At 37.0% G+C, this 27749-nt stretch overlaps 1 protein-coding gene across 2 annotated transcripts in view; it reads left to right on the plus strand.

Moving 5' to 3' along the window:
* GALNTL6 (polypeptide N-acetylgalactosaminyltransferase like 6) overlaps positions 1-27749 on the plus strand; it is a 451530-nt gene that overhangs the window by 342950 nt on the left and 80831 nt on the right. For both annotated transcript variants that reach the window (XM_061993491.1, XM_061993492.1), the window contains one exon: positions 24054-24239. In XM_061993491.1, coding sequence (XP_061849475.1) covers positions 24054-24239 — 186 coding nt within the window. The remainder of the gene's footprint in view (positions 1-24053; positions 24240-27749) is intronic.

Below are 27749 nucleotides of genomic sequence, written 5' to 3' on the forward strand. Positions count from 1 at the left end.
CTGCCTTAGCATAATGTAATGGGTAGTAGGATCTTGGTGATGATACTTGTTCTCAGCTCCTCAGGAGTGCTCTCCTCATATCATAGAATAAATTGGATCTCTTCTTTTTTGGAGTGACATTAATAGTTCCTGACATGGTGTGTATGCTACAAGTTTTAAATTACCAATTTTTGTATAGACACTCTAAAATAACTTCTCAGAATTGATTTCTCATGATGTTCAATCAATATCAGACTCAAGTGCAGATCAACCTGTTCTCTCACCTGAGCAGTAGACTATGAAATTCTTCATCTAACTTGAGTAAGAATATTTTAGGGACATCTCTGAAAGCTTAAAATTGTAAATTTGATTTTACCTGTTTTTTTAGTATTAGACTGACTCTGTAAGCTTTAAAAGTGTTTTAACTTTAAACAATGAAGTCTCATTTATGTGAATGTGACTACCTAGATTCTTAAAGCAAAGACTGAGCATAAATATCTGTAGCATTTAGACTTCCTATGATTGTTTCAAAATAGATGTGCTTAGTTTCATCTTCTGCAAACCACACCACATTTTGCAAGTATTATGTTAATGGAAAATATTCAGTATAATCTGTTGTTCTCAGAAAGTAACATTTTATTCATCCCCAGTAAGTCATTGTTAGATGTAGTTGGACATAAGTTGTAATGTTTTAGCATATGAATGAGAGCGTAGAGACTAGCGTAAGGAGATCTATGGAACACAGTGCAAATACGGTGATGTGGTAAAGTGTAAATATTTAAATTAACAAGAGAAAATCACCAGACTTTCTGTGAATCCCAAGTTAAATGTGTTACTAAAGCTTCTAGTCCACGCCATCATGTGTTTTATATATGCCACATATGAAATATAAGATGTTTCTCAGACTTTGAAGGATACATGTTTTTGGCATCTTGATTCTTCATGCAAGGAATTGCTGCTAGGATAAATATAAAATTCCCTGAAGCAGATAATGTATTTTACTATTATGATTGAGTATGTATGGATCTACATTTGTGATAAACGCCATTGCCATTCTCATCATTGTCATCCTGTAGGTTCATGATTGTCATAATTTTCTTTTCCTGTGTCCAGTTCAAACATAGATCTCTGTCATCTAGAGTCTAAATCTTCTGCATCCACACCCATATAATGACAGAAGTTATCGACTCTACTTGTTTAGTGCACAAATAAGTCTAACTTTAAGGAGAGGGGGCAAGGTGAAGACTGAGTCTCTGTCGACATTGCACTATTGTGCTGTGTTTTTGTTCAACCCTAGCCAGCAACAAAGCCCCATTCAGCCACTCTCTTGCTCCCCACTCCACCTCCTGTAGGATGGGGACAAGAATCAGAAAAAGCAAAACTGACAGGCTGAGATAAGAACCATATAATGACCAAAAGTATAATAACAAGCATAAAATATAATAAGAATTGTAATGGAGAGGAATAAAATAAAAAAAAAAAAAAAAAAAGAGACAAGTGATGCACAATGGAATTGCTCACCATGCACTGACCTGAGTACTTTATATATTGGGGCATGACGATCTGTGGTATGGAATAGGCTTTTGGCCAGTTGTCCCATACATCCTGGCTAAGTGATCACTTCCAGATTCTTGTGCTCCCCCAGCCCACTCACTGGCAGGGCAGGGTGAGGAGCAGAAAAGGCCTTGACTCTGTGTAAGCACTGGTCAGCAATACCAAAACATCCCTATATTATCAACACTGTTCTCAGCAAAAATACAAACCATAGCCCTGTACCAGCTACTAGGAAGAAAATTAACTCTATCCCAGCTGAAACCGAGACATGCTGGAACAAACTCCAAATCATATCCCAAAAGAGGACCCTTACGTAGCAAGGAAAGTTTTTCACAGTCAAATTTGTAGATAAATCTGTCTGAGCTCACAGCATGGACCAGTACCTACCATATCAGCGCTTAAGTAACTGCATCATGATTGAATTTTTAATGGGTGACACCTCTATTAACATTTATAAATCTCTTTGTTATATGCATTATATCAATGCCAAAATTTATTCTTTCTTCACATTTTTTATTATTCCAACATTGTGAATCTGATTTTCTAATGCATAAGGTATAATATGATAATGAAAGTTAAATAGACACATAGGTTTCTTCAGTGCACATCAGGACTTTGAGGAACTCATTTAAATTGTCAAATAGGAACCTAGATTCTAAATTCCTTAAGGTTAGACCAATTCATAATGGAATGCTACTTCATTTATTCACTTGTTTTTCATGACAGAATTAAAAGTGAAATGAAAATTTCATATTGATATTTAGATCCTTTCATGTGACAAAATTCAGAGATAATAACTACGGGAATTTTTATTAGTTAAAGCTGGTTTTGTTTTCTAGAGTTGGTATCATCTGAGGTTTAGCCTTCACAGGTAGCCAGGGACAGTTCACCTCCAAGCAGACTGCAGAGTCCCAGGCATCCCTAGACTCATAGAGATATGAGTGCATGACTGGCTTCATCTCAGTTTCAGTACCTAGATTTGTATCTACCACTTGCTGTATCTACCAAGACAGGGACTGCAGAGGGCTAAGTCAGAATGGGAGAGAGAGTAGGATGGACCAGAACTGGAGGCACTCTCTACACAATCTGACTTTCAATAGCCTATCTGTGACCCACAAATGCTCATGTAGCATTGGTAATCGCTCAACAAAGGCTTAATTGGCCAAAAGACCTTACTCTTTTTTTGCAAGTCTGATAATGCCTAATGGGATTTTTTTTGACCAAAATTGATTTTGCTACTTAAACTACCTTGCACTAAATTAGTTACATCAATAGGAGGAGAAATTTGAGTTAAAGCTGTTGAATCAAAAATGTTAATTTGTGCAGGTGCTGAGGCAACTTTGCTTACAGTACACTAATTTCTGAATGCTTTCTTCAATGTGCACACTTAGTTTTCATTTAGCAGTAGGATGTGTTAAAGCACAAGTAAAATATGTAGTCCTGCACTGTAAAAAATATCAGAGGCCATAAAAACATCCTTTCTGTGGAATAGTAAATGCAGTTGTGTACCATTTTGTTTATCTTTGTCTCAAAACCTTTTGAATAGTTTTTAGTGACCACAACTTGGTTACACCAAGTTAGAGAGAAAGGAAATATTTCTGTTACTTTTCCACCTCTCTTTTCCTCTGTTTTTGCTACTGAATAAATGCCAACAAAATACACTTTAATGGTTGGCATCCTAACAATTTGTAAACAGTTCCAGAGAAACATTTTCACAGTGTTAATCAGACTGATAAAAATCACAATAACACATGCAATTAGCTTGGAAAGTGGTGGTAAATTCTGAAGGTCATGAGTCTTGGGAGTGGTGACTATCACTTCTAATGAAGAACATTTTCTAAGACATTTATGTTTTCCTTGTGAACACAGGATCTAGCACATGTGTTTGTGCAGCTGATCTTCACCATGTATTTGGCATTTCAGTCTGCGCATACCAATGTTCTGCCTCATTCACTCTCAGAACCACAAGCCATGGCAAAGAGGGTGACTTGTGGAAGAAACAAAGACTTTTAGTAATTACTAATGACCAGAATCTTTTGTTCACAAAGGAAGGTAATTGTAATGCATAGGTAATTAATAATGTAATAATTAAATCAAGGAAACTTATAGCAATACTCAGAATTCTGGTTTTATTCACTACTCCCCTGCTTATCTGAGTTACAGTGCCTGGATTATTAAGTACTCATGCACTGCCTTTAAGTCATTGTACAGTGATAAATATTGCTTACTAATTATATCCAATTCCATTTTTCATGTAGCTTTAAAAACAAATTTGCTGAAGAAAAATAGCAGTAAGTGAGGTCAGAATATTTTACCTATTAAATATTTATGTTATTGATTGGAGTTTTTGAAGTATTTAAATACTTACCTCTCATTGTTATTAAGGAGTGCTCAATGCTTGATGACCTTTAGCATCCTGGCCATTACTTACCGATTAGCTTATCTGACATTGGTGATTGCTTGTTAAAGGATTTTCTCTGCTTAGTTTGGCCATATCCATTTAATGAGAATTTACAAATTTAAGCAAGGAAATTTTTCTAAAAGCACCTGCATGACTGCCATTAATTCCTCTCACTTCAGATAAAGAAGCGAAGTTATCTTCAGAGATGAAATAAATGGCATCATTTCTTAATGCTCTGCAACATGTGGCTGAACTGTGAAAATGTTAGGTTTTGTAGAAAAATCCTCCTGCCTGGTGTGCTCAATTCATAGCTGTCTGAAGTTATTAATGTGAGTAATTGTTGCTAAAGTGTATATTCATGTTATCCTTGCAGAGATGAATAGCGCAAAGTAAAAAGAACATGAATCTTTCAGTGAGGTCTTTTTGAAAACAATCTCAGCAATTAGACTTCAGCAGGAACATTTGTAGGATCTGTATTACTCTTGGGGAGAAATTTTTAGTACCACAAGACAGTAAGTTGATTGCAATTGCAGATAGTATCATTCTATGCTTGCCCTAAGTGTTGATCTTTGTTTTCCAACTCCATATTACCCTGCAGACAGCTTGGATTCAAGAGCAAGTGCTAATGTACCAATAAAGGGGAAAGCACAGCAACCAGGTAGAAGGCAAGTCATTTAGATGACATGAAAAAATGAGGAAATATCAACTATGGTGGTTTAGGCAAAAAAATGCTATTTGGAAAAGCCTGAATTAATATATTTCTAATGGATCAAATGCAGATTTGTTTGAAACTGAGATGTGTAACAAAGAAAACAAAAAAGTCCTTTACATCCCATTTTCATGGCTGATGACAGAAAAATATGAGAAAAATTGTACTGCGGATCACATGACTCTATATACCTGTTTCTGCTTTCCTATATTGGCTGAGATTTTGTGGGAAAAATTTAGTGCAAGATAACCATTTGGTAAATGCACCTATATTCAGCTGGGGTGTGTTTTCAGAAAAAAAATCACAATATTCATAAAAACTTACTGACTGTTTAAAAGTGCATATCAGAGTATCAAATTTTTAAAAAAAATGATGAATTAGAGTATTTTTAATTTAGGCACTTTTGTAAGTTTTACATTACATGAAATATGTGATGTCATTTCATTGCACTGTAAGTAAGAGTGTTTCACAAAGTTACTAACAGGAACCATTCTCCCTGTTGACTGAAACAATCACCCTTTTCACTCAGAATTAGAAAAATGGGGTTAATTTTCATTTTTAATAATAAAAAATAGCAAGTGATGTCCTTTTTATCTAAAACAGTGCCCACATTCTAATTCTATTCTGTAGTTTCATGTAACCATGGCTCTAATGGCAATAACGTGGAATATGTGAAAATATTATATATAGTATACATCATTGACTGACTTCTAAAATACTTCTTTTTTTTTTACAATGTGTCCATCTTTGTACATGAAGAGAACCTGTCAAGAAATGTGGAACCTATGCAAAAATAAAATGAAATTAATCAGAAGCATACAACAGATTCAAAGTTGCAGTTATTCTACACAGATATGTTTAAAATATACAGGAATTTTTGGACAAACAAACTGGGCTTCATTGAAAAAAGAAATGAAAGTTTCTAGCAGGTGACAATCAATGAGCTCAATTATAGTATTAAATTGACTCCTACTATTTTGCCAAATCTTACTTACATTAACATCCAACTTATTAATTAAAAGGGAACTATTTCCCCAGTTGGATATAGTTGATTTTTCAACATGTTTAGTGTCTTGAAGGGTTTGACTGATATTATATATCTACTTCTTCTTTAATACCATTTTCCAGGTTACTTTTGTGAGGACTTTTTGGTGCACATGTGGATTTTTTTCCTGTGTTTATGGATAAATTCATGGCAAATAGTTATGGACAAGCTACCTAGTTCACTTCAGTGGAGAGATCCCAAGGCATAGCTTACGTTCAGGGACTCTGGGGATGTGACTTAGAATAAGGCCTCTCATGCATATGTTTGCCTTTATCAGTTCCTGCAGGTGACTTTGTTTCAGAAAACTTTTCGTAAAATAAATAACCATAAGTTTGAGTAAAATTATTTGTTCTCAGCTGTAGTCAGCTGAGATGGTAATTCATTCACTTTTGTTGTCTTAACCAGTCACCAGGAGTGAGACTGGAGGTTCACAGGGAGTGAATCTCACTCCTGTCCTTGTGTATATGCACAGAGGTAGAGTGTTTTGTATTATTATTTGGGGACAATGACTTAAAGACCAGTTACTACCTTTTTCAGTTTTAGACTACAGTGGGTCACTGAAGTCAGAAATTTTTTTACCTCCTGAGTAGTTCTTGAATCTGATCATGGTAGTGACTCTTGTGCCCTTCAGACTCCTCAATCCCATGAAAAACTAAGACGGTACTTTAAGTGCAGTCCCTCAGTGCCTCCGTAGCTCTGGTGAGCAGCTGCTCTCAGAGAGATTGTACCTGGCTGAGGTCTAGTGAAGCTTGTGCCTGTCTGAGCTGTCTAATATGGAGATGGCATTATAAATTCTTCTTCCTCTTCTTCTGTATATGCTGAAGTTTTCCCTGGATAGTTCATAAATTACCTGTGTTATGTGAAAGCTCTCTTCAGAAGATCTTGGTTTAAAACAAAGTGCATTTTCATAAACTTGCTAGGTGTATAAAGCTATTGCTTGTATGTGTAAAGCTGCCTCAGTCTTATGGCAGACACTGAATCATTACACTAACAAGCCCTAAGTCCCATGGTAGACCATTGTCTGATGAAACAGATAGCTCTGGTATTCAGAGGCTGCAAAGGGTCCTAAAAGTAAAAACAGTATTGGCATTGACGAATAGATGAAATACTGCCTTGATGACTTTGATGCTGTCACAGTATTCTGCAGAGTTTTGCTAGAGTAGTTGCTAAAAAAAACCACAGAGTAGGATTATTGAAACAAAGAATTATGAAAAGCTACTAAGACGTGTTCAAAGGAAATTAAAATATTTTTTCTTTTCTTGCATTCAGTGAGATCCTTGCGAAAACATAATGTAAGTGTATTTTTATATATATAATTTGGACATGGAAAACAAAAGAGCACACCATTGTATCCAAGAATTAGAATTTATTGTTAATCTAATGTTTTAATTGCCTAATCAAAATACCACAATCAGTTAATTTAATGCCATTTAAATTGTATTTACACTTATGCAAATTATCTAATTATTCTTTGTTCTTATTACTAATGCAATTAGAATAGTTGTAAGCAAGCATCCTATTATGTACCCTTTTCTCTGATGTTGTGTTCACCCTCTTTATGCATTGCTCCATTGATTTGAGTTCTTTGCCAGCAGGAATATGAAGTTGAGGGTTAGGGTTTCTTCCTCCAAGGATTAGTTACTCAGGTCTTCAAATCCTGTTTGAAATCCTGCAGATGCTGATTTGTTTTTAGGGGGAGAACCATGCAACCATACTAAACTAAACAATATGCAACAGGGCACCAAAAAAAAAAAATCTAATCATGTAACTAATGCTCAGAAACACAGGATGAGCAGCAGCCAATTTACTATCATTAAGAGGGGAGTTACAGCGAGGACAAGCTAGACAATAATCATCAGATCTGAAAGCAAGTTGTGGGTATGATCTATGGTTCTTACATATTTTTACAGAAACAGCAAATCAAGATAGAGTAAGTTCAAGACACATCATAACAAGTCCTATGTCTTGATATGTTCAATCTGTTTATAAAGACTGAAGCTTACTACTAGGACTTGGCAATCCCAAACTGAGTCCTCCACAGAGCTACAATAAAAATGAGCACTTCAATCCTTAATTCCCTTGAGAATGAAATTTACACTTGTGTACAGCTCTCACTTTAAAGAGTTGGCTGGTAATCTTTATAGATGGAGCACCTTTGTACCGAGGGAAATTTCCTGTTAAGGAAGCCTCTTATCCTCAAGAGGATTTCCTCTGGGCAAAGTGAAGCGTGTGTCAGTGAAAGAAACCAGGTAGTATGTTATTTCCTTCTTCTGAACATCTCCAGCTGTTCATTTGGAAATCGGGTTCATTTGTATTTCATTTGCTTGTGATTTTTAAGTGTTCTCCCTTTCATTCCAAACTGCAAAGTGAACCAAATTGCAAGTAGACTGCTGAGATGTAGTCTACTCTTTATAGCAGAACTAAAAGCCTAATGTTTTCTTCAGGCCTGGCATGAATAGAACTTTTATTCATTTCAGGATATTGTAGTTACTTGATTTTGCCTGTTTCTTAAGTATTCTCTGCTGTTTTGGTTTTTTATAGTTTTTCCGTATTCAATTTTGCCTACTGTAACTTTTATTTACTCCTCTGTTATTTTTCTGTTGCTATTTCCTTTCAGCTGCTTCCAAGAAAATATGAGTACAGAAATAATTCTAGAAAATAATTCAGAGCTTCTGCTTTCCGGTAGCTTTGAAATTCACCTAAACATCTTCTTTGACCTACAAGTGCTGTCAGTTTGCAGATGAGATGCATCTGCCACTCTAGTTGATGATAAGTGAATCTAGAAGTCTCTTAGTTAATCCAGAAATTGAATCCACTTTAATTTTTTTAGCAATTTTTTATTCATCTCTAAAAGTAAATCCACTATATGTGAACAGTTACAAAACTGTTACGTGAGTCACTGGTGGCACTGTTTCTCTGCTTGCTTGTACCTTCTTTTATTTATACTTATTCTATCTAGTTTCTAGCTGTTGTACTTGAGTCTAAATGATACCCTTACAGGAAGAGGAAAAAAACAAACTTTTGGGAATAAATTGTTAAAAATTAAACAAAACCCAACAAAAATTGAGAGAAATGATTGCAGTATTTCCACAGAAATAGAAAAGAAAAAACCACCAAAAAAACCCACAAAACACAATTCTAGAGGTCAAACTATAGGTAAAATGCAAAGATAGTTGTGTTTTTCTCAGGCAAGACATTGCTTGAGCTGCCATAGAGATTAGTGAGTTGACTACTAGAAAGGGATAGCTGCCCATGTGATTCTGCGTAGTTGGAGCAGATTGTCTGTAACACAGTACATCCCTTGATATGTGACTCTCTCAAAAGTTTTTACCAGAGAGAATATTTTCCTGCCTTAGTTTTGTTTGTGCATCGCCCTCATGTGCTTACAGCAGTAGATGTTCACATGACTAGTTTTCAGCTTAGAGTGCAGAGGACAAATTGGTTAAAAATATTAAATGTTTGCAACAAATGACAACGTCTTTCCCACTTCTTTTATTACACCGTCTTCTGCTTTTCTGACTTTTTCTGCTAAAAGTGGAAAACCTCACACCAGCACAAAATCAGGGGCAAGTGTAAGTCACACACTATGTGTGAACCACAACACTTCCAGTTCAGTAGAAAGGTGGTAAGGCAAAGATGCATATAGTTCTAGTCGGGACCAGTGAAGCTTCTTGGATCAGCCAAGATTTTGATAGTTTGCTGAATACTTTAAGTAAAAAATGCTTTAAAATGAGACAATCTGTGGGTTTTGCTCATGTATTTCTTAAGTTCAGGTGTCTCTATTATAGATCTAAAGGCAGGCAGTGAGATTATTTTTCATGCATTAAGGAAATCTGAAATACAAAGGTTGTGTTCTCTATTGAGTCTACAATCTGTAGTTTTAACAGTAATAATGATATGAAAATTGTATTCAGAAGTAGAGCATTTTGTCTAACTTTAAGGATAAGTGCCATAAAGCAGATATGACCAGACTGGTTTTGAAGTAGCTTTACACATTCCAAGAGCAATAAGACATGTTCATGGCAATGATTATTTTTCACTTAATATCTATTAATCAATTAATCCCTTACATATGAAAGATGTGAAAAGATCACTGAGAGGAAACTGTGTTTATATAAGTAAAGGCCAGATGTAATTAATTCTTATGTTTGAATCTGGACTCACCTGGCTGTCTGTATGGAGATGGAATGAGCGTAAGGCTCAACTTTCCAAAGACATTTAGAACAACCCCTATTCCTTGTATCCAGAGATGACCATGTTACCATAAACTTTGTTAACATAGAAAGTAAAACATACCATATTGTATCCTATATCACATCTTTTGTCTTTTAACATTGCAAGACGGACAGCAGTTTGGAGGATGAAAGTTGGTGGAGAAGTGTTGAAAATAAATGTATGGATGTAGTCTGAGCCCAATCCCATTGCCGTCATATGAGAGCTGCCTGGAGCTTGTGTCTGCTGCTTAATAGTAACATTTTTATTTATTTCATGATTTATTTGAACTTTGAATCTTAACTGTTCATTTAATATTCATTATGTCTTTCTGTTTCTTAAACTCACATCCTTAAAGAGGGAACCTGCCTGACTAAGGAGGATGTGAAGAGCATCAGTAGCACTGCAGAACTATTGTGACAGCTGGGAAATAGGAAGAGATAGGTTGATTCAGTGTATAAAACAAAGGGAGAAAAAAAGATAACAAAGAAAATAAAGAACTGGGTGTCTCTTCTTCCAAAGCGTAATTTATGCAGCAGCTTATTTGTTTGTTCTTTTTCTTGTTTTAAATAAAAAGTGAAAAGCCAATCATCTATCCATGAAAAAAATCATGGTGTTATTGTTTGATTAATAGTTCATACTGATGTTAGGAGATGCCTAATTATGCATCTGTGTTTGCCTCATTATGTAGAGGAACATCATCATAGCAGATTAGTCTATTAACAGAAAATTATTTCCTTTTTGATAATTAATTCTCATGTTTCAAAGTAGGTAACCCAAACAGTCTATTTCTTCATCAGATTTCTGTACACCTAATTTTGGAAGCAAATTGTTTGTTACAAATAATGAAAGGAGAGGAAAAAAATGCCTGAGCTAATCTCAAAAACATGACTCAAACAGATTGCTTTTCTTTACCATTAGGTTGTCAGAGAATTCCTATGGATTGCAGCTTTTTGAAAACCTCTTCAGCAATATTAACTCCATCCTTTTTCACTACACTTGTTGACATAGCAATGACTGCAAAGGTTTTACCAAGAACATAGCTAACTTTTGGAAAACAATTTTGAGAACTACAATTCTACCTTAGTAAAGATAGAAAAGTTTTAATGTCGAAGTTTCAGAAGAAGGGATGTATTTCCACTCTAGACAAAGGTGAAAAAGAGAAAGCTCTTGAAATAGCAACTAAGAAAATAAAATGTTTGGTGAATAGAATGCAGCAACAAGAGAAGGAACTAGATGGTTGCTTCAACAGTAAGTGTTTTTGAACCTTAGAAAGTTCTGCATTCCAGCTCTGAAAAGTCCAGTATTGCCAGATGCTATGTTGCAGGAAATAAAAATCGGGACATAGGAAAGGTCCTTAAAAGTTTATGGCTTCATACTTAATTCTAGAATTTGTACTAACTAGAAATCTAAAGCCTCTTTCAGTAGATTAGAGAAACCTTGTTGAGTATATTCATGTTTTATCTTGCTGCAGTGTGCAGAGATGAGGTAAATTCATCACTCCATAGTAAAGACTTGATGCCTTGGAAGTCCCAATTTCTATGTCAGAGATAGTGTTTTTAAAAAGAGAAATGTTGATACAAAAGTTGGAAGACAAGAGCAACTTCAAGACATAAGATCAAATTTCGAGGAGAATAAGGTATTGCCCACATTCTCTTTTGTATTTTGAAATCTCAATTTCAAAGCATATTCAAGGACTTTTCTTATTTAAAAGAACAAATCCACATACTAGGAAAAAACACCCACTGAATTCTTGAGAAAAAAGACTAATTGCAAGCTCTGTTTATCCAGGATGGTCAGCACACTGGGCAAATGCTACAAAAGTGTAGCATCTTTGGTTGTGCAGAAAATCATTCAAATATTCTCTTAGGATATGGCCATATTACAGTATCTTTAGGTTGCTAGGGCCTAAGGTTTGCAACAAGCTACAATGTCAGTAGAATTGCTCTGAGAAATTAAAATGTTTTATGTAGTGAGCTTTACCAGAATTTGATGCTACTTAAAAAGTAATTACATGAGTTGTGTGACTTCTATTTCCCCCCTTTCCAAGGACCAATGTTACTGCCCTCTGCAGATGTAAGGTCAGTGCCATCCTCGCAGCAGCATTTCACCAGTTCTACAGTGCAAACTGTTCTCAGCATTTGAGAGGTTAAAAAGAGCAATGTGAGAAAAAACTGAAGACACCACCTACTGTAGAAGTCAGTGATATATTTTGGAGGAAGAACTAAAAATATGTCATAGTTTCAGGCAAAACAGAGAAAATGTCAGTGTAAAGACAGGTCTTGAAATCTGCAAGATAGTTCGCAGTGTTAAAAATATGTTGCAAAAAAAGTCTTGCTTGATAGCTCATTGTTTACAATTTTTAACAATTAATATTGTCGGGATGCAAAAGTATTACTCTGAAAACATGAGGAAGGCATTTGTGAGTAGTGTATTCATCTCAATGAAAGTTACACTTTCCTGGATTCACTTCAAAGTAACATTCTACTAATTGGCCTTGCAACCTGGAAGAAACCTTCCAACATACTTCCCTTGGGGATGAGTTACTCTATAAATACCTGTGTAGTAAACAGACCTGTTAAAAAGAATCAAATTTTAGTGCAGCAGGGTCACCCTTTTGATAGGTCTACATTATGTAATTGTGTCCAGAGAATGATCATAAAGGCAGCTGTACCTTTTTCTTTGTTGTCTTACTGTATACTTATCATAGTTTCCCTAAGAACTAATCCAGTTACCCAGATTCTTGTTTGAGCTGTTTAAGCTTAAGGCCAGACACTTATATTTTTGGTTATATCAACTGATACGGTTAGCAAGAGGACAAGCAGAGAGGAATACAGCTTTCGTTTTGTTTGTGCACTAAGAGCTCTCTCCAGTTTAATGTACTGTGTCATTAATTGGGTTCAGTTTCTTGATCACACTCCAGTTCAGGTGATTATTATATTTGCCTTACAGCAAAATAATTTCCTGCTAATAATTTTTACTTCCTGTTTAAGACTGCTTCACTGTATATTCTTAACCAACTTCCTCATCCAGTATAAGGCAGCTGCATTTTATAATGTGGCATTCCTCTGGTGAACAGTATTATTCCTTCATATATTATATCTGGCAAACACTTTGGGTATAACACAGAGGAGAAGAGCTATAAAAATAACTTATTTCTTCACTCTTTTTGCAAGGCAAAAGAATTCAGAAATAAGTACAGGCACATATATGAAGAAGCAGGTCATAGGCTTTCTTCAGGTAGTTTCAAAACCCTTTTCTGAGCATGGACAATAAAAGGATGCGAACAGCCTGAATATATAAGAGATAATAACTTTAAAATTAGATAAAATAAAATACCAAGAAATAAGAAGGTTTTTTTTTAATTATTGTAGGTTAAAATGTTCTTGTCTATTGTGATTAATTAATTGTTAATTGTTGTGGCTGCAACAGACAGGCCAAAAATCAGAGTTACAAGGGGGGGTTAAAATTTGTTTATTTTGTATATTAAGCATATAAGATGAATTTGTAAGTAGTAAGTGCTCAAGTTCCTTTTGCCTCCTTTTTAAGGTACATTGAGCATTGATTAATTCCTAGGGTTTAGCTGTGATATATAAAATATTATTGTGTTGGGTTTTTTTTTAATTTTGGAGGCTTTCAGATGATAAATAATGATTATATAATTTAGTCTCTGGGTAAAAGGTAGTCTCACCTTTCTCCCATTTGGAGACCCCTTCCTTAGAGCTAGACTGATGTAAACATAGCAAATGGAGCAGTCTACTGTCAGCTGTGGAAAAGACAAGTTCTCATACTACAACATGGGTGAGGGTGTCAGCAACTACCTTGCAGAACTAGCGGTTGGAATAAATCCATAAAAACAAATAACCATCTTTCATTCTTTCCTTAGTAAAAGGGAACATTTGGATCTGTGTCAGCATAACCAACAGACTAGCAAGGCAGCCCTAGCTGCTTATGGGGTGATATAACTTATTGTGATAAATTAGAGCACTCTAAAAATGAAATGTTTCATTCCTTTCTCTGTTCACAAAATCTGAAATAGAAAACTAGCTCAAGAGTTTAATGATGCTTCTGTGTCATCTGTATAAGAAAGTCATCACACCTCATATCAGAGTAACCTCCTGTGAGTATTCAGTTAGCTGAACACTCACTTGTTGACAAAGAAGTCCTGGGTACTTCTGTGCTGGTGACAGAACAACTGTGATAACAGACAGAGTTACATAGGCTCAGGGAAGTGGAACAAAGAGATACCAGGATTTCTGCATGTCTCTATTGACTGGAGCTGTAGTCTGAGAAAGTCTCAGCAAATCTAGCTAGCCCCATAGTTTCTTCAGTTCCAAACACTCTTTTCTTGACTATATGAAAGCACATACATTACAAAACAGATTTCTTTAAAGCAGTTTATCTTAAGTCTATCATGAATTAAGTCAAGATAAGCTACATAGTCAGCTGCTCTATTCAACCCGCTTCTCTCAGTAATGCTGACCTTTTCAGGCTGTGGCAAAGGCAGATATGTTTACTGTCAAATTTGAAGGTTCTTTCAACTTTAACAGGCTGGAGTTGAAACTCAACATCAAAATGAAGCTGCTCTCTGGAAGCTTATAGTCATTGATGTGGGAGTGATGAATGGAACTATCACACATTAAGGATAGTCTCTGTAGCCTTATAGTACATCATCCAAGGACTTCAGCTAATTATCAATATCAGAATAAAAAAAGACTGCATTTTAGCTTGCTCCAAGCCAGCAACTAACCCAGACATCATAGCCAGGAGAACAAGTTTCCAAGTGATTGGCACAAATATTTCTCTAAGCAGTGCTACTTGCAGACCAGCAGTAACAACATAGCTTTTCTCAGGTGATGTGCAAAATTGTTTGGAAAAAATGGGTTATCCAGTGCTCAGATGAGATCACTTTTAGCCAGTTGCTGTTATACAAAGCAATTATGATTTTTTCTCTTATTTATCAGTCTGTATCAGACATACAATATCCAACTGTTTTCACAATATCTGTCTGCTTTTGGAACATGTTTTATTCGGGCAAAGCTGTGGATCAGATGCTAAAGTCTGTTAGTCAGAAAACCTTCCCATCCTTCCTCCAGGATTAGTCAATCAGAACTTATTAGGAGTAAAAGATTTTACACCTGTGTATCTGAAGAGAGAATACTATCACACTCTTCAAGGTGAAAAAAGAAGGCATAATGGAAGGTAATTGGAAGACTGGTCAATACTTGGAAATGGCAACGAAGTAGAATGGGTGACCCACTAGAAAAAGATGTTACTTACATCTTTGTGAAAGAAGTGGATCCAGGATCTGCAGACCAGCAAGCCTCAGCTCACTGCCTGGAAGGATCATGAAGCATATCTTCTTGTTGAGTGGTGCCTATTCATCTGTAAGTGCATGAAGGCAAAGAAATTAATGTAGGGTAGCTGTCACATATTTACCAACTACAAATCCTGTTTGAACCAGGATGATGATGCTGGTTAAGGGAAAGGTAAGGGATGTAATTTGCCTTGACTTCAAGAAGTCCCTGTAACATACTTACTGGTAGATAGAGAATGCACGTGCTGCACAAGTAGACTGTTAGGTGAGTTGGATCAATGTAATCAAATGGTAATCCATTTGGCAGAATGGGTATCTATTTGGCAGAATATCTTAGATAAGTACTGGATGCAATGTTAGTCAATATCTTCAACAATAACCTGGGTGATGAGACGCTGTGCTCTCAGCAAATCTGTGAATGATACTAAAATGGAGAAAGTGGTCAACACGTCAAATAGGCTCTAGGATTGGGCAAAATAAATGTCATAAAATTCATCAAGGAGTGATAAATTCCGCACCGAGGTGAAAAACCCCACGTATTAGTAAAATTGCAAACTAGCTAGCTCATGTGCTGGTGTGTAGCTGAAGTACCTGCAAAGGTCATAGTGGATACCAGGTGAATAGGAGAAAGTGGTAGCCTTTAATCACTAGGAAGGCAAATTGTAATGGGTTATTCTAGGATAAGAGTGAGCAGATAAAATGAAATTATGCTTTATGTGACATTGATGCTGCACACACCTGTAATTCTGCCTCCAGTTTTAGGCCTGGCAGTTCAAAGGGGACAACAAAATCTAGAGTCAGTTTAGCAGAGGATGAGCAAGACTGTTATGAGGTAAAAGTATGTGACCTTTGAGAGGAGACTGAGGAACCTGGGCTTCTTTAGTCTGGCAAAGCAGGAGCTAAGTGGTGATCTAATAGCTGCCTGCAGCAGCTTGGATGGGAATTGCACAGATGGCAAAGCCAAATTCCTCCTGGTACTGTCAGGTGGTACAATAAGAGGCAACAGCCCCAAAATGCAGCTTGGAAGATTCACTTTATACTTCAGGAAAAATTTATTCACCAGAAGGGGAAAGTGGCAATTGAATTGCTTACCCAGAGGTGTAACCAGGGGAATTGTTCTTGGAGACTTCAACTTGTCTAGAAAAAGTGGCAGCTAACCTAGTACAGCCTCTGCAACATTTTCGTGTCTAAATAACATTTCCAACCAACCTTCTGCAAATAAGAAATTTGAATGGTGTTGTGGTTTAAGTCCAGCCAGCAACGAAGTGCCACATAGTCACTATCTTACACCTCACTCCACCACCCCCACTCCTCGTGATAGGATGAGGAGAAAATATAACCAGAAGCCTTGTGGGTAGAGACAAGGACAGGGAGAGCTGACTTTGCCAATTATGGTTCTAGGCAAAACAGGTTCAACTACTCAACATGGTGGAAAATGAGATCATTTTAATTCACCAAGTAGACACAGAACAGAGAGAAAGAAAAAGCAGAGCAAGACAATGACAAAAATACAACTAGCACTTTTAAGATCTCCTTCCCCCACCCCTCCCTTCTTCCTGGGCTTAGTTCCCTGCTCCTGATAGCCTTCTTTCCCCTCAACCTCCTCCCCCATCAGGAGCACAGGGCAGGGAATGGGGGATGTGGTCACTCCCTCACAGATGTTCTCTGTTGCTCCTTCTGCCTCTGGGGAGGAGGACTCCTCACATTCTTCCCCTGCTCCAACATGAATTCCCGCTCACAGGAAACTGTCCCTAATGAACCTCTCTGGTGTGGGTCCTTCCCAATGGCTGCAGCTCCTCACAAACTCCTCCAGCGTGACTGTCTTATGTGGCAGCAGAACTCCAGGTACATTCTACTCCATTTCTACCTCCTGCACCTTCTACCCCCTGGCTTGGTGTCTTCCATGAGATGCTGGCAGATTTCAGCTTCACCATTCTTCTCCGTGGATTGCAGGGGGACAGCTGCTATCTCACCACAGGATGAAGGGTGGTGAAGGATGTTCTTGATGTACCTCCTTCCTCACTGACTTTGGGGTCTGCATGGTTGGTTTCCTCTCATCCAACTCCTTCCATCACCTCCAATCACCCTCTTTCAGCTTCTTCTTGAAAAAGTGATTTCAGAGGCACCCAATTGGCTCAGCCCCAGAGATGGGTTCAACTCAGACTCAGTGAAAGTTTCAAGCAACTTCTTACAGAAACTTCTTACAACCCCCATTCCCACCATTACAACCCCTTCACTGTTACTAGAAACAGCTTCATGCAAACCCAGCACAAAAGGAAACTGAAGGAAAGAAAGGTGATGTACCTAAATTCATAGATTCATCTGTCTTCAGACCAATTTGCTTTTACAGAAGTGTATATATAGGCAGGGAAAGTAAAAATAATGATAATACACTGGAGAGAGCTATTTTGTCGATTGCAGCAGAAAATAAATAATAGCTGAACAATCACGGGTCACTAAGTTTCCTTTCTGTATTTTCAGTCAAATTTAAGACTTAAACTAGACAGAAGCATTTCAGTTGTCAAAAGATTAAACTGAGGTGTTACAGGAAAGAATTCTGCTCAGGAAATGAATGGAGGATATCCTTGCTAATTTTACCTGGGAAGATAATCCTGTTTTGCAGTAAAGGACAAGAAGTGTTAGAGGTCATTTTCACCCTGAGAGCTATGGATGTTGCATAAATATACTTGCAGGTTTTTCTGTGTATATCGGGCACAAAGCTCTCTGCTGCTGACTGTAGAGAAAAAAAGAAAAATCTTCTTGAACTGGCCTCATTATTGTTGCATGTTGAAACAATCATTTCACCACTTCAATTTTCACCAGCAGAAACAGTCACTTGCAGATTATTTTACAGAACAAGATCAGAGACTGCTATGGTTTAGGCCACATTGCTTCCTCCCATATGGCTGTGCTGAGGTAACAGGAGAGGTCAGCATATGTTTTCTTCTTGTGTAAGTTCTTCAATTATTTTTATATGGCTTATGTTGAGAACAGCAAAGCAGCTCAAATTACATACCTCTCAGTCAATTAAAGTTAAAAAGAAACAGATTTAGTTCAGATTGTTGATCAGAGAATTTAACAGGAACTATTGCTCTTCTTAATTGTTTGATAATTTGTAGGTCAATAGTACTGTAACAGAGGTTGTCAATACTTTTGGGCAGAAATGGGAGATGTTACAGAGGTGCAGAGAATAAGCTGTGTTACAGGCCCAGATTTGTGATGGATTTGCCTGAGTGTCCAGAAGAGGGGTTAACAAAAGGCCTTTTATTTGTATTTTCCTTCCTCTTTCATGGTCCATTCTGCAGGCCTGAAGCAAATCCTGAAGACCAGCTCAAGCTTTCACATCATTTTTAAAGTCTCTCTCTTAACACCTTCTCTGTAACCTTGGAGGAACATTGCTTGTCACATAGCACATGTTGCCACAGGGTACCAGTGTGATAACGAAATACTCCCTGTATCCATCTCAACAGTAGAGAAGAATTGCAGTTTTGCTGTTTACTACTACTTTTTTTTTTTTTTCCCTCTGACAAAGGCAAAGTTTCCAATTTATTTCTGGGCATCAAATTAAGTAACTGGGTACTCTGCTTGAGGAGATCTTTAATTACTGTGACCAGGCAATTGTGTCTCTGCTATTCTTTTAGAAAATCTTCTTCAGACTTTAAATTAAGACAGAGAAGGCCCACACAAAACAATTACAATGGAGAATTTGTTTACAGGCTATCACTAGAAGAGACATAATACTTCCCTTTATCATCACTTGTCATAGCAGTGACAGCCTGTAAACCTCCTGGCCATGAATTATTCTTTATTTGTCACTGCTTATGCCAACTCTTGCCCTGGCAGGTGCCTGGCATGTGTCAAACATATGATTCATGGGTTCATTTGATCAACACTATGAAGAAAAGAATGATGTATTTGCTTTTAAATTACAAATTAGACATTTACTCCCCATATCTAGTGACAGGGGATTTGGCTTCTTTATATCCAAAGTGCACCATTTATAGCTCACTGTGGAATTTAAATACTGGCTTCTATCTCATGCCTAACTCTGAAAGTGACATTTATGTAATATCACAGCATATAAATGAAACCATCCTACCTCCTTGTTTTACTGGCAAGCTTGCTTGAACTGTTTACTTTGGTAATAAATGGGCAGAAAGCATTATCCTCTGGACATTTAAAGGCCTTTTTATTATAGGTTGCATTCTTTTTTGTACATCACATTATAATTTCTTTCAGAAAATTCCTTTAGAATTATAGTTTTGCTCTGACATTGAAACATGTTCACTTGGGCACTTGCTTCTAAATGTATATGTGTAATACATAGATTGTGTGTGTGAGATGCTTATTCTGGAGACAGTATTAGCAAAACAAAAATTGGGAACTGTAAAAAAATGCAGGTGCACTGTAAGAAATGATAATGAAACATCATTTGGTTTTCTCTTCCATGAAGGAAATTTATGGAATTCTGTGGGGGGAGAAAAAAAAAATCATTTTGATATTTTGGGGAAAATACAAGGTTAAAAAAAGGCCAAAAAATATTAGTAATCACAAACACCTAGATCATTTGCTAATGAAAATTATACCCATACAGAGAATTCTAAAGTCTTGTCTAGTCTGTTTAAAGCAACACTTGAGCTGTGAGAGTCCCAGTTATTATCTTTGGCAGTGCATCTATGTGTTCATGACCCCTGGCTCAAACACAAGCTCTTTTACTAAGCAGATAGCCTTTAAAGCCAACTGCGGACTGCAGAGCCTGCAGAATTGCTGTTTTGCTTTAAGGAGTCTCACTTGTGATAATGTCAGTGTATTGAGTAATGTGGGAGTAGCTTTAATGAGTGGTTCAACATGAAAGATATGTTTTTACTATTTATATAAACAGTCGAAAATACTACAATTTCCTTTAAAACTACTACTGTCCTACTGTCTCTGGCTGTTACTCTGTGGTTTTTTAATGCTTTTAGAGATTGGTAAGATTTGAAGCAGTGCCACAAGACATTGCAGTGGAAAATACCATATGAGAGCAGACTGATATTGATTTAAGTTAAAAAAATCATTACTTATGGATCCAAAAGGGATTTTTTTTTCCTCCCCTTTAAGATATTTTCATTCTCACAACCATATTGATCATTGAACCACATGATGTTTTTGTGATTATTGAGAATTTTTCCCAAGTAAATTCCTAAACTCTCTTCTTGGCCCAATTTTAATACTAAAGATCCAATAGGTGTTATTACTGGCCTTTGTTTGACTATGTCATGACTTATTCAGATATTACTACCACATAGCTGTTTTAACAAATATAGATAGCTTATGTATCTCTGGTAATCCACATGCTTTGATTTGTATGTAAATCTGTCTTTTATGTCACTTGTTTAACTAAGCTCTGTAAAAATTAACATTTTTGTTTTCTTCCTGATTACTTACAGAAGTGTCTACATGAGAATGCATTTAGAGTTCTGTGTGAACAAGACATGTAAATGTTGTTTGTATGCTTCTGCTTTTTTTGGGAGCTGTTCTTTGAGTGACAAGGAGAAAATAACAAAATTATTCAATCATGGAACTAATTGAATAGATTAAAACAATTTTGGGCTATATGATTTTGGCATCAAAAGATGTGCTGGATGTTTTAATGAAGTTCTTCACAAATCAGATTGACATGCTGTCTGAAATGTGTGAAGAGATAACTGAGAGAGGGAGGAAGGTGGTATAGAGAACTCTTGTTTGTTCCACAGAATTTCAGATATTACTCAGGAAAAAAAAAAAAAAAAAATTGAGAGACCTCTTTTCCTGAGTTTGCAGTGAACTTGAAGCAATGAAGGAACAGTTTGAACTGCCATTGATTTAATGGAGTTCAAGCTCCAACACAACTGATGACAATCAAATTATATTGTTCAGCTCTTTTGTTATTTAGCAATTGATATGAGAACAGAAAAGAATCATAACATGATAGTTTACATCAGTTCTCCCTGAAGTGTTTTCCCAAAGAGATGAGCATTCAGCTCTTAGAATTTGCTCATTACAGGACATGAAAAGAATGAAATTAAGTCCTTTGTATGAGACTGAATTTCACTGAATTTATCTGGCCCAAGACAAGTGCTGTGGATCTGAATGCACAAAAAGAGTGCATTTGTATTAGTTCATTTAAACATCAGTGGTGGCCATATTCAAACTCTCTCTTGCAAAGGCATTACCTTAGCCATTGTGACACCTAAGTAGTGAAGATCCAGTTCAGACATGCTTTGAATTTCTATATCTCAGTGTCTACCAACACCGAGAAGAATTTAGGTTGTCCAATAAGGCCCTTGCTTCTCACCATCAGAGTTTAGGTGCTTCCCTGGTAGCTGTCTTTACATACAGAGAGGGAAACTGCTTGGAACCAGCTCAAAGGGATTGTAAAGAAATCATATCTGATAGGTAGCCAGATTCAGAGCTATGAAATAGGCTTCTCTGATCAGCCAGTTCCTCTCATCAGCGAACCCATCTCCGAGGGTAGACAGGCAAAGATGAAGGAGTCGCACTATAGCAAATTTGCTAAATGCCTGCTCCCATAGTGTAAAAGCTGTGTTCAGGCTGAGTAACCTGAATCTTTGAGTTGTTTGTAGAGTGTACAGCAATGTGGTCCTGGTCTTGGTGCAAGGTTCTATTCACTACTCAGTGCAAACAAACTTAAGACTTGTGGGCAGAATAGGTCAGAGGAGAACGAATAGCTGACCTTAGAGAACTACAGGAAATTTTCAGTCTCAGAGGTCTAAGAAAAATCATGATACCTAGCAGATTGGGTTTGAATTACTTTGGAAATATGTAATATCCTGTCACTTTGAAACTGATTCATTTTTCACGGATATAAGTTGATACAATTTTCAACACAAAAAAATCCAGATTGACAGCCCTAACAGACTTTCTTATATTACCTGCAAGGTCTTTGTATCTTTGTTTTTAAGCTCAATTTCCTATCTTCTATATTCCTGTGCTATGGGAATAGCCTCAATGAGGCTCATAAAAACAGGAAAACAATTTGAGAAATATATGCTTTAGATAGTCTTGCACATGAGCACAAAATGATCTAAGACTTGATTTGCCTTCAGGTCAGTCATGATGCTGAATTGTAGCTGGTACCTAAAATGAGTCAGAGTGGCACACAGCCCTTGTCCCATGAATATGATTGGTCATACAAGGACCATAATTCAAAGACACAGTGTATCTCTTGTCATTGTGACTGTTGGGGGATTGTGTTGGGCTTTTATTTAGTATGTGAGTAGCAAAATGGGATGAAAATAGGATACTATTTTTCTTTTATTTCAGAAATCTACAATTAACCAGAGAGTAGAAGACAAACATGTTTATGTCATTCTTTTGTTGGTGGTGTTGTCTCAGATCTTGCCTTCTCACTTGATATAATGCTTCTCCCAGGTAGTACTGTGAACACAAACCACTCTCTTGACTCAGGAGGTCTCCAAAGCATTGATTTTCTCCTCCCAAAACAACCAAACTCTTCTGTAATCCTTGCAGACTGATGTTCCCAAGTCTTGGGCCTCTTCCTCTTCTGTGTCTGCATACATCAGGGCTCCTCAGTACAGAGAAGCATCCCGTACAGCACTCTGCCATGAAATACATACAACTACCAGTGTTTCTACTCATTCCTAGCCTGCAGGTGTATTTGGAAAGTCAGTTAAGAAGGAAAGGATCAGAGACAAGAAGGAGCATGTGTAGAGAGCTCTATTTCAGTGGAGCTTGATTTTATTCTAACACAAGATCCTGTATTCTCTGCACTGTGACTTGTTTGGTTGTTACCTTTACGTGTCAGCATTATACACTCCAGGTTACTGTTAAATAGTAGTCCTTTCAGGTATTCCATATCATTCTTGCAATCTATAATTATGTAAAGTCTGACCATACAAGTCCAAAGAATTAGCAGCTTATATGAGGCAATCATAACCTGGCAAACCCATTTCAGTGAGACTTAGCTTGCAACCTCTAGTATCACTAAATGTGGCTTATCACCAGTTTTAATTACTGGAGACTAAGCTTTTCTTTCCTTTTCCCTTCCAAATGAAAGTACTAGATTTTTCCAAAGTAATGAGTCTGACAAGCTAAGGTGTTGCATGAAAGACAAAAGATCATGATCTCTGTTGTAGATATATTTAAGAGGAGGCAAAACTGTAGGATGTTTTCTATTGTTGGGTTTTTTTTAATGATTCTCAGTGTATGTTTCTAGTTAGAAGAAAAAGTATTCCCAAGGAAGGCTGTTTATGCAGATAAGAGAACCTATCAACGACACTACATATGCAGCCTAATTTTATTAAGTCATCTGTCCATTTGCTTCATGCTGGTATCTAACTATTAAGATCTTCCTTCATGTCTGTTTCCCTTCCCATTGTAAAAACAATCTAATCATGCTAGTTTGAAGCTTACTTTTTAAAAATTTATTTCCATGCATAGTTCTTCATAATTAGTTGTTACAGGAAATCCACTTGGAAAGGACATTGTTTATAAAATGGCATGCCAGAATGTTTATCTGGCCTTGGGCCGCAGGAACCAGAGGATGGATGAATATCCTGCAGTTGCTTTGGCCATGATTATATCGTGGATGGCAGGTTGCCAGTAGCAACTGCAGTGAAAGGTCTAGAGTGTCAGCATCTTCCTCAGTGTGATAAAACAGAGGACATTTGCACTTTCAGAACCATCTCAGGGAGGATTTGCGACAGATTTTGGAGGACTTGAAGTGACAGGAGATGGAAGTAGATAAGATGCTTGCAGGTTGTATGCCAACCTGTCCTTCTGTTGGCTCCTCCAGGCCTGGCACCACTGACGCTTTTTTTGCCCTTCTTTCTAGAACATTTAAAAGAGAAGCTGGAGGAATACATGGTCCGTTTTGCCAAAGTGAGGATTGTACGTACCAAGAAACGAGAAGGGCTCATTCGGACCAGACTACTAGGAGCCTCGCTGGCTAGAGGAGAAGTCTTGACATTTCTGGATTCGCATTGCGAAGTCAACGTGAATTGGCTGCCTCCCTTGCTTAGTAAGTGTATGAGCATTCCTCAGCCATTGAAGTTAGAGCATACAGCATAGCTTAAGCAATCAAAGCCACATCCCACAATAAGCAGAACATACTCTGTATGGAGCTCTACATACACAGTGTTTGGAGCTCTGCTGCAGTGTCTGAAGAGTCAGTATGAGAGAGAACTCAGAGAAATGTGAGCAGCTCCATTTTATGATTCCTGTGACTAAATAATTGGTAAAATTTTGAAATATTGCTTTGTCCTGTTAGTTACAATTTCTTTTATTAATGCTGCTATTAAATGCGCTACTAAATCTAGTATTATGCTATGCCCTTACTATACACTTGGAAACTTCTCTTCTTCACATATTGTACTCCTTCCCAATCATCCACATTCCATTAAAACAGCTTTTGCTGTAAATGTATCCAAGACCTCAGAGTTAAATTCAATAACTGCATTCACAATAGGAAACTCAGAAAGAATGATTTGCTATTGACTGCTTTGCTGGATTCCAGCTGCAGCCAGCAAAGCTCCATTAGTCAAAGGAATGGAAAGAATCAATTGTGGTAATCTAAGATTTCACTTCAGGAAACAGTGTTCCATTTTCTACACACCTGACTAGATGCTTTGTAAAGTGAGTTGTTTTTTTCTAGCAAAAATAGAGAAAATTTCTGAGTATAGTGTTAAATAAATTTGTAATGATTGAAAGAGTATGTCATAAGTACGTGACAGGATAGGGTTCCACTAATTAATGGCTGTTGTTTCTTGAAGTTTGTTGTTAGGGATATTTGGCCACACGATAAGCTGATAAAGCATTTGCAGCCAAGAAGAGATGCTCTTCTGCTAATGAACTATCAGTTGAGACAAAAAAAAATAATTCTGGTAACTGGCTTTTCTTCAGATTAGTAACAAGATAATGTACAAAATTCAAAATTTACATCCTTTCTAGCTTCCATATCAAATTATGCATACAATCTTTCCCCTTTATACCACTTTGCTCTTAATCACAACCTCAGCATTTCTAGAAATAATCTCTGCATCTTCATGTAAAGCCCAAATGGCATAAAGAAGCAGAGGGAAATATAGGTTTCAACAAGCCTTCCACAGGCAACCCCAATGAGTAACTATTAAATGCTCTGGAGTACTGTACGTATACAGCCAGCTTTCCTCTGCTGTCTGATTTTGCTCCACTGGCATAATACATTGCCACTTAAAAAAAAAAAAACAAAAACAAAAACAAAAAACTCAAGAAGATTCTCACTCTTGTCCTCTGAAATCTTTTGCAAAGTTACTACAGATGAGATGTAACCCTTCTGTTTTGCTCAGACATGTTGCAAAACCAGTTCCTTTTCTTGTTTTCTTGTCTAAAATGAAGGTACATCTAGATGGATCTCACACTATAAACAGTGAAAAATAAATGGAATGGTCATAATTGCAGTTAGGTTGCCATTGGGTGTTGAACTGATGATCAAAATCCTCATCCTCAAGCCAGAAAACTGGAAGATGAAAGAAGCATCAGGGATCAAGTCCCAGTCCTCCTTAGGTCTCATATGGAATCAGATCTTTCTTGTTCTCCATATAGTAGAAATAACCATAGCTAACCAGACAGAGGATCTCAAAACTAATCTCGAGAGACACTGGATCCCAAAATGTAAATAAAAGGTAGAGCATTACATGATGGACAAATAGAGAAATAACACACAGCTAGCATGCCCTGAGCCTTTTTTTTCCTAAAGAATGAATTTTCTGATAACCGTAAGGTGGCAAATATTTACTCTACTGAAATCAGATGACACCTGATTTCTTGTAACAGTAAAGTTAATTTCTGTTTCCAAGTGTTTATCCAAATTTCTGTCTTGTGGTTCACTCAGTACTGCACGTGACAATGTCATTCAAGGAAACCACAACAGAGGATATATTGCATATTTATTGTGTTGAAGCTGTCTCGTTTTAGCTCTGATTGTATCTGCCATGTGTAGTGAAGTCTCAACAAGAGCACGGTTCAGCCGAGCCCTGGAGTGAAGTCTGCCTGTCTTTGCTGGGAAGGGCAGAGGTTTCCACTGTTCCAAACCAGGTTTTATTCAAAATGAGACCTTGAAAGTTAGAGGGAGGGGAGATGGTGACAAAACCAAGAGCAATCACATAAAAGCAGTTCTGAGTTATTTAGGTATCTAACTCACATTTTCAGAACTATCACTTTTTAGACCAAAGGAAGACTCAGTTATTTTGGTACTTGGTATGTACCTAAATAGCTTTGTGGAGCTAAGCCACAGTTGTTTCCAGTTACAATCCCTTGTTTTCTTTTCTTAAAAATGGGTGAAAAATGGCTTTATCTTCTTTAAGCTTTATTTAGTTTATTTAGAATTGTAGAATCATTAGAATCATTTCAGCTGGAAGAGACCTTTAAGATTGAGTCCAGCCTTTGTCCGAGCCCTATCAACCACTAGACCATTTCCCTAGGCTCCATTTCTTCACCTTAAATGGATTTCTAAACTGAGAAAGTTGCTCTCAGGTCTTAGACAGTTTTACCTGATGTTCACTGAGCAAACAGCTCTAGTCATGTAAAAATGTTGGCAAACACTGTTGTTTGTTATCACTCCTCAGCAGTATAAAGTCAGTAGAAGGAAAAATGTGACTTGGGCTTCAGCTGCCGTAGTTGAGAGTCTATCTAGTATAGTGCGAAGTCACAATTATTGCAGCTAAGAAACTGAGAGGCAAACCAAGAGCAATAAGAGGGAAGATGGACAGTAGATCAATAGTGTCATAGGCTACCAAAACTATGTTTGTCAAAACAGATTTTTTTTTTCCCTGACAGACTTAAAACTATATCATTATTAGATTATGCTTAGCAAGTTGGCAAGACACCTGCTAGCTGTAGCTGTCCATCTGCACAACATTTTTATGATGCATTACTTGCCAGTGGGGAGACTGAGAATACAAGCACTTACGACAACTCTGATAACAAGAGAGGGTTTGCTGAGCCACTCAAATGCTGTTACCATATATAATCACATATTTAAGTAGGAAAAATAAGAATATTTACAATGTAGCATTGTTACTTTAACCAGGCCAATCTGCAACAAGCATTTGAAATTAAAGGAGTGCATCTTTCTCGTAAGGATAAAACCTATGTTTCTGAGATAGTGACTTATCTGATATTGAAAATGCCTGTTTATTGCCATATATGCACGCTCTGCTTGATACTGAAAGTGGTGAATTCAAATATGTATGGATGTATTGCTTAAAATTGCCAAGGAGAAAGCTCTGTGAAATATTCCCTCTCGTTCCTAGGCTATCCCTGAAATCTGCAAGATTTTTATGTGCATAATGATCCTTATCTGACCATTCTTCCCTTTGGCTGCAGCGTGTATGCATTAAAATAATGCATGGAAATTTTCAGACCAGCAGGAATTTGTGAGAGGATGATAAGTGAAGGCAATGGAAAAGAAACTATAAAGCATTTCATCTGTGGCTTTCAGTGTCTTGTGTTAGGAGCAGGAAACAGAGAGCAGGTGAGATAGAGAGCACTA

This window comes from Colius striatus, chromosome 3 (assembly GCF_028858725.1).
Source record: "Colius striatus isolate bColStr4 chromosome 3, bColStr4.1.hap1, whole genome shotgun sequence".
Classification (NCBI taxonomy): domain Eukaryota; kingdom Metazoa; phylum Chordata; class Aves; order Coliiformes; family Coliidae; genus Colius; species Colius striatus.